Source organism: Anomalospiza imberbis, unplaced genomic scaffold (assembly GCF_031753505.1).
Source record: "Anomalospiza imberbis isolate Cuckoo-Finch-1a 21T00152 unplaced genomic scaffold, ASM3175350v1 scaffold_338, whole genome shotgun sequence".
Taxonomy (NCBI): Eukaryota; Metazoa; Chordata; class Aves; order Passeriformes; family Viduidae; genus Anomalospiza; species Anomalospiza imberbis.
Genome location: NW_027099957.1, coordinates 74,451 through 84,342, shown reverse-complemented (window position 1 = coordinate 84,342; position 9,892 = coordinate 74,451). Strand labels below are relative to the sequence as shown.

Below are 9,892 nucleotides of genomic sequence, written 5' to 3'. Positions count from 1 at the left end.
GACATGGGGGACATCGGGGACATGAGGGCACATGGGGGACGTTGTGGGACACATGGGGACATGGAGGGACATGGGGGCCATTGGGGGAAATGGGGACATGAGGGACAATTGGGGAATACGGGGAGGATGGGGGGAACTTGAGGGGACTGGGGGACATGGGGGAGCTTTGGGGACCTGAGGGGGACATGGCAGGGAGGACGATGGGGAGTGGGGGGCATGAGAACATGGCAGGACACAGGTGGCCCGCAGGTAACACGCAGAGGTGTCCCACAGGTGCCACGGGCGTCCCATGGGCTGCGTCCATCTTGTGCCCATCACTCTGGGCGAGCCTCCAGGGGGCGCTGCAGCTGCTGCAGCTCCTCTGCCAACCTGGGGGCGGAGCCAGAAAATGGGTGGGGCCAGAGGTGGGTGGGGCCTGGAGGGGCCCAGGTGACAGGGCCACACCTGTCCCACACCTGTCCCAGGGGTCACACACCTGTCACGGCACCTCAGGCTCAGCTGCTGCCGGCCCAGCTCCACCTCCAGCTGTCGCTCCGCCCCCCTCCTGGTCCTGCTGCACCAATCGGCTGCAAGAATGGGGGTTAGGGGGTGGGGACTGAGTGGGCAGGGTCACCTTTGAGGGGGCGGGGCCAGAGCTGGGCACTCACCTGAGCACAGGTGCCTCTGGGCCCAGCTGCTCCTCGGTGTCCATCACGCGGCGCTCTGGGCAAGGGGGGGGGACACTGGTCAGCCCAAGGGGACACACCTGGGTTTGAGGGGGCTCAGGTGTCCGGGGGGCGGGGGTCACCCAGGGGCTTGTGGGAGAGGGGCTCAGGTGGCCCAGGGTCAGTCAGGAGGTCACTCAGGTGCTGGCAGAGGTCACTGAGGTGTCCAAGGGCGTCCCTCAGGTGCCTGAGAGGGGTCCTGGGGGGTCACTCAGGTGTCAGGGGCTCACCCCAGCTCAGCCACTTCTCCTCCATCTTCTCCAGCTGCACCAGTTCAGCCTCCAGGTGGGCCGGAGCCTGTGGGGGGACAGGGGTGGGAGGGGGGACATGATGGGGGGGAGGGGGTGGTGCGCGTGATCCCAGGGTGTGCCAGGGCACCCAGGTGTGTGAGGGACCCCCAGGTGAGTAAGGGACCCCAGCCCGGGGCTCACGTGTGTGACGTGCAGGTGCTTGAGCTCCTCCATGATGGCCTCGAGCTGCTGGCAGTGCTGCCACCTGGGCGTGAGGGGACACGGGGTGACACATGACCTGTGTGGCTCACCTGGTGCCACCCCCAGCCCCACCTGTGCCCCCCAGCCCCACCTGTGTCCCCGGCGCAGGTGCTTCAGCTGCTTCCACTGCTGCTTTGTCCCTTCCAGATCCTGCTGCTGCTCCAGGCAGAGCCCGCAGCGCCTGCGGGGGGGGGGTCAGGGGGCACCAGGTGTGTTTTGGGGGGTGGGGGTCACATGGGCACAGGTGAGGTTGAGGAGGGTCACAGGTGTTCCCACTCACCTCTGACCTTTGGCCTCCACCTCCTTCCCTTGCAGCTGCGCTCTCTGCAGTGACGCTGGGGGGGTCCGTGGGGGTCACAGGGGCGCTCAGGGGTCGAGGTCAGGGGGATCAGGGTGGTCAGAGGGGTCAGGGGGTCACAGGGGCCAAGGGCGTCCCTCTGTGTGGGGGGTCCCAACCCCTCTGGGGGAGTCAGGAGGGGCCACCAGGGTCAGGGAATCATGGGGGTCAAGGGGGGTCAGAGGTTCAGGGGGCATCAGGGGAGGTTTTGGGGGGTGCCCAAAGACCCCCAGGGCCCCCTGGGCTCACCCTGCACCTGCTGCCAGGACCTCTCCAGTGCCTCCTTGCGCTGCTCCACTGTGGGGAGGGGGAAATGAGCTCAGAGCCCTCTGTCCCCACAAACTCCTCCGGATCCCTACACACCACCCAACACAGACCCCTGTCTGTGTCCCCAAACCTCTCAGTGTCCCCCTCCAGACCCCTCAGGGACTCCCCAAACCTCTCAGTGTCCCCCTCCAGACCCCTCAGGGATCCTTCAAACCTCTCAGTGTCCCCCTCCAGACCCCTCAGGGATCCTTCAAACCTCTCTGTGTCCCCCTCCAGACCCCTCAGGGACTCCCCAAACCTCTCAATGTCCCCCTCCGGACCCCTCAGGGATCCTTCAAACCTCTCTGTGTCCCCCTCCAGACCCCTCAGGGACTCCCCAAACCTCTCAATGTCCCCCTCCGGACCCCTCAGGGATCCTTCAAACCTCTCTGTGTCCCCCTCCAGACCCCTCAGGGACTCCCCAAACCTCTCAGTGTCCCCCTCCGGACCCCTCAGGGACTCCCCAAACCTCTCTGTGTCCCCCTCCAGACCCCTCAGGGACTCCCCAAACCTCTCAGTGTCCCCCTCCAGACCCCTCAGTGTTCCCCCCAGGTGACTCACGCTGCTCCAGGTGCTGGCGCAACCCCTCACTGCGGTCTTGTGCCTTCACCAGCTCCTGTGCCGTGGCCTCGCGGACTGTGGGACACGGTGGGACGGACAGAGGGGACATGTGGGACACAGGGGGACGTGGCAGGCACATGAGGGAGCATAGGAGGACATGTGGGACATGGGAATATGGGGGGAACACGGGGGTCCTCACACTCACCTTTCTGCAGGCTGTGCACCTGCTTCAGCAGCACCTCCAGCTGTGGGATCCCCCCAGGGGGACCTGAGGGGGGAACTGGGCGGGACACAGGGACACTGACTCTCTTGGGGACACCCGAGACCACTTTGTCCCTGGGGCGGGGGGACACTGGGACACACGGTGGTCTTGGGGGGTCTTGGCCGTAGAGCCCCTCGCTGCGTGGGTCCAGGTCCATCACTGCAGCCTGGAGGGACACGGTGGGGACATAGGGGTACATGAAGGGGACACTGGGGATGATGATGGTGGGCACTGGCTTGTCCCCTCCTGTCGCCTTAGTCATCTTCTTAGTTCCCCTTTTCCCACCCTCAGCCCCACATTTTCTGTCACATTTCACCATTTCCTCCCTCCTTATCTCTTTTCTCCAGGGTTTCTCCCATTCCTGTCACCTCCTTCCTCCAGTTCCTGCCGCCTCTGTCCCTTCCATTTCTGCCCCTCATTTCCCTGTCCAGTCCTTTCCCCTCTTGCTCCATTTTCTGCCATAAACACCCTCTTTACAGTCCCCTTTCCACACTCTTCTGTCTCGTGTCCTTACATTTTGTCCCTTTTCATCCCCCATTTCCCCTCACCTTCTTTCTGCAGCTTTCTCAGCTCCTCTCCTTCCCATTCTCTCACGTTTTCCCGCCTTTTCCCCCTCACCTTTTCCCGCCTTTTCCCCCTCACCTTTTCCCCCCTTTTCCCCCCTCACGTTTTCCTGCCCTTTTCCCCTCACGTTTTCCTGCCCTTTTTCCCCTCACGTTTTCCCGCCCTTTTCCCCTCACGTTTCCCTCCCTTTTTCCCCTCATGTTTTCCCGCCTTTTTCCCCTCACGTTTTCCCGCCTTTTTCCCCTCACGTTTTCCCACCTTTTCCCCCTCACGTTTTCCCGCCTTTTTCCCCTCACGTTTTCCCTCCCTTTTTCCCCCTCACGTTTTCCCGCCCTTTTCCCCCTCACGTTTTCCCGCCTTTTCCCACTCACATTTTCCTGCTTTTTTCCCTAATTTTTCCCACCCTTCCCCTTCATGTTTTCCTGCCTTCTCCCCCTCATTTTCATGCCATTACCCTTCTATTTTCCCACTTTTTGGACTCACATTTCCCCACCTTTTTCCCTCATGTTTTCCCACCCTTTTCCTCTCACATTTTTCAACCTTTCCCCCTCACATCTTCCCACCATTTTCCATCCACCCTTTGCCTAAATTTTTGTCCCCTTTTCCAGCTGTTTCTCTCCCTTCCTGACGTCTTTCTGTCGCCTTTTCACCCCCAATCTGTCACTTCTTCCATCATATTCTCTTCCCTTTTTTCTGCTCCCTTTCCCGTCTATTTTTGCCCTCCATTTCTTGTCACTTCTTCCAGCCCTTCCTGTCACATTTTCCCACCGTTTCCTCACGTGTTTTCCCACTGATTTCTGTCCCCTCATCTCTCTCTTTTCTGTCCCATTTCCCTTCTTTTCTGTCTGCTCTTACCCACCTTTTCTTTCAGGTTTTCTCCCCATTTTCTCTCCTGCATTCCTCTCATTTTTGGTTCCCTTTTCTCCCTTCTCTGTCGCTGTTCTCGTCTCATCTCCCCATTTCCTTCATCCCCTCGCCCCTCAGGCTGTGTCCCTGCCATCCTGTTACCCCTCAGGATGTCCCTTGTCCCCTCAGGATGTCCCCTCACCCCTCAGGATGTCCCCTGTCCCCTCACCCCTCAGGATGTCCCTTGTCCCCTCACCCCTCAGGATGTCCTCTGTCCCCTCACCCCTCAGGATGTCCCCTGTCCCCTCACCCCTCAGGATGTCCTCTGTCCCCTCACCCCTCAGCATGTCCCTCTGTCCCCTCACCCCTCAGGATGTCCCCTGTCCTCTCACCCCTCAGGATGTCCCCTGTCCTCTCACCCCTCAGGATGTCCCCTCTGTCCCTTCACCCCTCAGGATGTCCCCTGTCCTCTCACCCCTCAGGCCATGTCCCCTGTCCCCTCACCCCTCAGGCCATGTCCCCTCTGTCCCCTCACCCCTCAGGATGTCCCCTGTCCCCTCACCCCTCAGGCTGTCCCCTCACCCCTCAGGATGTCCCCTGTCCTCTCACCCCTCAGGATGTCCTCTGTCCCCTCACCCCTCAGGCTGTCCCCTCACCTCTCAGGATGTCCCCTGTCCCCTCACCCCTCAGGATTTCCCCTGTCCCCTCACCCCTCAGGCTGTCCCCTCACCCCTCAGGATGTCCCTCTGTCCCCTCACCCCTCAGGCTGTCCCCTCACCCCTCAGGATGTCCCCTGTCCCCTCACCCCTCAGGCCATGTCCCCTCACCCCCAGTCCCCCCGGACTCAGGACTCTCCCCGGGGTCTCAGTGTTTATTGTCAGCCCTCGGGCTCGGGCCCCTCGGGGCGCGCGGGCGCGGCGCAGAACGGTGCCGGGTAGCGGATGAACAGCCAGTCCTCCTCCTTCTTGAGCCAGCGCAGCAGCTTGGTCAGCACGGCGATGGCGCCCGCCTTCGTCACCAGCGGGCTGAAGCAGCTGTACAGCTCGAACTTGCTGGTCACCTGTGGGAACCCACGCCTGTTAACTGCGGGATTTACTGACAGCACTGCCAGTGAACATCCCGTTAATATTGGGATTTACTGACAGCACTGCCATCGATCATCCCGTTAACTGTGGGATTTACTGACGGCACTGCCATCGATCATCCCGTTAATATTGGGATTTACTGACAGCACTGCCAGTGAACATCCCGTTAATATTGGGATTTACTGACAGCACTGCCATCGATCATCCCGTTAACTGTGGGATTTACTGACAGCACTGCCAGTGAACATCCCGTTAATATTGGGATTTACTGACAGCACTGCCATCGATCATCCCGTTAATTGTGGGATTTACTGATAGCACTGCCAGTGAACATCCCGTTAATATTGGGATTTACTGACGGCACTGCCAGTGAACATCCCGTCAATTGTGGGATTTACTGACAGCACTGCCAGTGAACATCCCGTTAATTGTGGGATTTACTGACAGCACTGCCAGTGAACATCCCGTTAACTGTGGGATTTACTGACGGCACTGCCAGTAAACATCCCGTTAATATTGGGATTTACTGACAGCACTGCCATCGATCATCCCATTAACTGTGGGATTTACTGATGGCACTGCCAGTGAACATCCCATCAATTGTGGGATTTACTGACAGCACTGCCATCGATCATCCCATTAACTGTGGGACTTACTGACGGCACTGCCACCGAGCATCCCGTCAATTGTGGGATCCACTGTGGGACACCACATCCCACTAACTGCGGAATCTACTGACAGCACCACCAGCCAGTGACCCCCACTAACTCCGGAATCTTCTCACGACAGCGCTAACGCGCGCTGTTGGCTCTGGGCCCTGCTGACGGCTCCTTCCCCGCGGCTCACCCAGGCCAGCAGCGTTTCCTTCTCAGCCACGTGGTAGAGCAGGCGCAGGGGCCGGTGCGGGCTGTGCACACGGCTGTGCAGGTAGTGGTACAGGTCGAAGAGCCGGTGCTGCTCCTCCTCGCTGGTGTAGGGCTCCTCCAGCTCGGGGCTGCAGCCAGGGAAGTCCCCCAGGTGAGGGAAGGGGGACACGGGCGTCAGGTGAAGTTCAGGGACACCCCCACCCCCCCAATTCTGTGGTGTGCCCCCCATCCCCGCCCACCTGGTGAACTGCGGCAGCTGCTGCATCTCCTCCGGCCCTTCCAAGGGTTTGTAGAGGAAGTGCCGGAGCTCGGGGGCGCCGGGGCGGGAGGGGCCGTACCCCGCTCCCCCTCGCACGGCCGCCGCCAGCTCGGCCAGCCAGCCCTGCGCCCGCAGCGTGTCCTCCAGCTGCCGCCGGCACGCGGCCGCCGCGTAGAATCCCTCTCGCTCCGTGGACAGCAGGATCAGCGTCACGCCTTCCTCCTCCTCCTCGCCCAGCCGCGCCGCGTACGCGTAGAAGTACCCGTCGGGGTTGAAACGGGGCAAGCACACGGGGGTCCACACCTCGCCCGCCCCCGCGCCAGCCCCGCCGCCCAGCAGGTTGAGCAGCAGGTGGAGGTCGCTGGCGCAGAGCCGCCCGCCCTCGGCCAGCGCCCGCTGCCGCGCCGCCGTCACCAGGCGGCCCCGAGCCGCCAGCACGGCCAGGGCGGGCGCGGGGCGGGCGGCGGCGGCGGCCCGGCGCAGGGCCCCGGACACGGCGCGGCGGAGCCCCCCGGGCAGGGGCAGGCAGCGAGCGGCCCCCAGCAGCAGCCGCCCGTCGGCCGCGGCCCCGCAGAGCAGCCGGTCCAGCACGGCCTCGGCGCCCGCCAGCAGCCGGCGCAGGTCGAAGCCGCGGCGTCGAGCGAAGACGCGGGCGATGCCCCCGCGGGTCAGCAGCGACAGGATCTGCTCGTGCACGAAGGCCAGCTCCCGCCGCAGCTGCGCCGCCGACTGCCGCGTGCGGGACACCGACACCAGCAGCAGCGGGCCCCGCTGCTCAAACACCAGCGTGCGGTCCTCTGCGGGGGAGAGAGGGGACACGGCGGTCACACGGGGCGGGAGGACACGGAAGGAGTCGGGGGAATGGTGGTTTGGGGGCAGGCAGATGTACCTGGGCGGGTGTTGTTTTGGGGGGTGTTGTTTTTGGAGAGTGGCTGTGCCAAAGAAGGTTTTTTTGGGGGGGGGTGGTAGGACCCAGGAAGGGGTTTAGGAGGGAAGAGAGTTTAGGGGGGCTGGTTGCACCTGGGCAGGCTGATTTGGTAGATTCAGCTGTACCTGGGAGAGGTGGTTTTGGGGGTGGGATGTTGTGTTTGGAGGGGGCTGTTTGGAGCAGGGATGGCTCTACCTGTGGGGGCCGCTTCAGGGCTACCTGGGGGCGGGGCTGTGCAAGTTTGGGGTTACCCACTGGTGTGTCTGTGTCAATTTGGGGGTTCCGTGTCCACCGCCCGCTGGCCCCGTACCGGAGCAGATGGCACGGATGGCGTTGCCGCCGCTCTGGATGAAGGACACGAGGGCCATCATGACACCCATGGTGGCCGCCAGCGCCTCCTCGTTGCCGTGCCGGGAGTAGATCGGCTTCCCGGCCTCGCTGAGCACGAACACGTGTTTGCGCCGCGCTCGCCAGCCCGCGGCCGCCACGTCCTCGTCCGCGCCGCGCCGCCCGCCCAGCGCCGACGTGGCCGCCGCTGCCGTCACCGCCGCCGTCACCTCCTCCTCTTCCTCACCAGGGTGACACACTGGGGATGTCACCGCCGCCGTCACCTCCTCCTCTTCCTCACCGGGGTGACACACTGGGGATGTCACCGCCGCCGTCACCTCCTCCTCTTCCTCACCGGGGTGACACACTGGGGATGTCACTGCTGCTGTCACCTCCTCGTCATCCCCTACAGGAGGACGTGCTGCGGACGTTGCTGCCATGGTCATCTCCTCCTCACTGGGTTGAACGCCCGGGGATGTCACTGCCGATGTCACCGCTGTGGTCACCTCCTCATCCCCGAGTGGGGGACACCCCAGAGATGTCCCTGCTGTGGTCACCTCCTCCTCCTCACCGGGATGACAGCCCTGGGACCCTGTGGCTGTTTCTGCTGTCACCGCTGTCACCACATCCTCCTCCCCGCCACACGGCCCACCTTGGGATGTCACGGCCACTGCCACCTCCTCCTCCTCCTCCTCCTCCTCACTGGGGTGGCACCCCAGGGACACCGTGGCTGTCACCAATGCTGCCACCTCCTTGTCGTCCTCCTCCTCATTCTCAGCAGGGTGACACACGGATGATGTCATGGCTGCCACTGCTGTCACATCTTCCTCCTCATCCTCCCCACTGTGGTGACAGCTCGGGGACGCCGTGTCCGCTGTCCTCCCCGGCTCCATCTCTGCCTCACCTGTGACCCGCAGGGAGCGCCGGGGCGGTGCCTGCGCACCTGAACAGCCCCGCCCTGCCCCACCCTGCCCTCACCAAGGGCGGGGCCAGGGGTCCTGGGCGCTGGCACTTGTGGGGGAGGCGGGGTGGGGTCACCAGGGGCGTGGCTCCACCAGCCACACCCCACCCCTAATCCACACCTTGTGGCCACACCTCCAGTCGCGCTCAGTAAATCCCAGCCCTGGTGGTCTTCGCCTAGGCCACGCCCCCTGTCATGAAGCCACGCCCCCACCGAGGCTCACGCCGGAACACCCAACACGTGCCTCTCTGGCCACGCCCCTGTAGCGAAACCACGCCCCCAAAGGGTAAGCCCCGCCCCCGTGCACTTTAGCCACGCCCAGGAGCCGCCCCACCCCCTCACAAAGTCCCACCCACCGGCGAGATCGCCCCCGGGCCGCCCCCTCCCCACCTGGCCCCGCCCCTCGCCAGGCCCCGCCCCAATCAGTGCCCGCCCCTCTGGCCCCTCCCCCGCGCTGTCCCCGCCCCGCGCGCGCTCACCGGCCGCGCTCCCGCTCCCGCCGCCACCGCCGCTTCCGGGGCCGCCGCGCCGCGCGCCCCGTGACGTCACCGCGCCGTCGCCCCCACCAATCACCGCGCGGCGCTGAGGGAGGGGGCGCGGCCGCCGCGCGCCCGCCAATCAGCGAGCGCGGGGCGGGGCCTAAGGAGCGACGCCTCTTTTGGCGGGTTCTCCCGCTCCACCCCCTTCTTGCATGACGTCACACGGGGGCGGGGCCGGGACGCAGCCTCGTGACGAGGGGCGGGGCCAGAGGGATCCCTATGGGGGCTATAGGAGCCTGGCCCCGCCCCCCAGGGCCATAGGGGTCCCCTCAATGTCTGGGGGCGCCCCGGAGGCCGTGGGACCCCCCCCCTGCACGGCCCCGCAGCGCCTGTAGCGCCTCCCAGGTGAGCTCAGGGAGCCACAGGGCGGCCTCAGGGGACCCCAGAAGCTCTACAGGCACCCCCAAAGAGATTTAGGGGACCCTTTAGGGTCCATAAGGACACCCAAAATCTCTACAGAGGCTCTGTAGGGTTTATAGAGCCCCCCCAGGCTCGCTGCAGGGCTATAGGTACCCTAAGAAGCCGCAGAGAGCCCCAGAACAGCCCCTGCAGTGTCCACAGGGACCCCCAGGAGCCCCCCCAAAGCGCCACAGGGAATTCCCAGGGGAGCTTTAGGCTCCAGCCCAGGGGCAGGGCTCCAGCCGGGGGCGGGGCCCGGGGCACTGAAAACCCCCCAGGTCCCCTCGGTGCCCCACACAACTGAGACCCCCACCCCGGACCCTCATGGCACCTCCACCGCCCCCCGGCCACCTCAGCCTGGCCCGCGGGGCCCAGGTGAGAGCGGGACCCCGGTGCTGTTGTGGAGGGGGTGGGGGGCCAGCCCGGAGCTCGGGGGGCCAGCCCGGAGCTCGGGGGG

The 9,892-nt window shown here is 64.3% G+C and overlaps 2 protein-coding genes across 11 annotated transcripts; both read right to left on the bottom strand.

Moving 5' to 3' along the window:
• Positions 1–81: 81 nt before the first annotated feature.
• LOC137466634 (golgin subfamily A member 6-like protein 4) lies at positions 82–5,011 on the bottom strand. 7 transcript variants are annotated; one of them, XM_068178329.1, is made up of 12 exons: positions 3,484–3,519; positions 3,210–3,239; positions 2,605–2,827; positions 2,400–2,474; positions 1,782–1,829; positions 1,476–1,530; positions 1,287–1,376; positions 1,136–1,199; positions 935–1,001; positions 648–702; positions 476–566; positions 82–369 (listed from the first exon to the last, which is right to left on the bottom strand). In XM_068178329.1, exons 3-11 carry the CDS (start codon positions 2,816–2,818, stop codon positions 479–481), a joined length of 756 nt encoding a protein of 251 aa, XP_068034430.1. In that variant the 5' UTR covers positions 2,819–2,827; positions 3,210–3,239; positions 3,484–3,519; the 3' UTR covers positions 82–369; positions 476–478. The 7 variants fall into 7 exon arrangements, with proteins under 7 accessions (XP_068034430.1, XP_068034431.1, XP_068034435.1 ...); XM_068178330.1 differs by lacking the exons at positions 3,210–3,239; positions 3,484–3,519 and adding an exon at positions 4,877–5,011; XM_068178334.1 differs by lacking the exons at positions 3,210–3,239; positions 3,484–3,519 and adding an exon at positions 4,576–4,599.
• MON1B (MON1 homolog B, secretory trafficking associated) lies at positions 4,930–8,633 on the bottom strand. Of its 4 annotated transcripts, none has more exons than XM_068178325.1 (5): positions 7,875–8,633; positions 7,520–7,766; positions 6,262–7,078; positions 6,003–6,150; positions 4,930–5,131 (listed from the first exon to the last, which is right to left on the bottom strand). In XM_068178325.1, exons 1-5 carry the CDS (start codon positions 8,427–8,429, stop codon positions 4,949–4,951), a joined length of 1,950 nt encoding a protein of 649 aa, XP_068034426.1. In that variant the 5' UTR covers positions 8,430–8,633; the 3' UTR covers positions 4,930–4,948. The 4 variants fall into 4 exon arrangements, with proteins under 4 accessions (XP_068034426.1, XP_068034425.1, XP_068034427.1 ...); XM_068178324.1 differs by having other exon boundaries at positions 7,520–8,042; positions 8,094–8,632; XM_068178326.1 differs by having other exon boundaries at positions 7,520–7,931; positions 8,043–8,631.
• Positions 8,634–9,892: the final 1,259 nt, after the last annotated feature.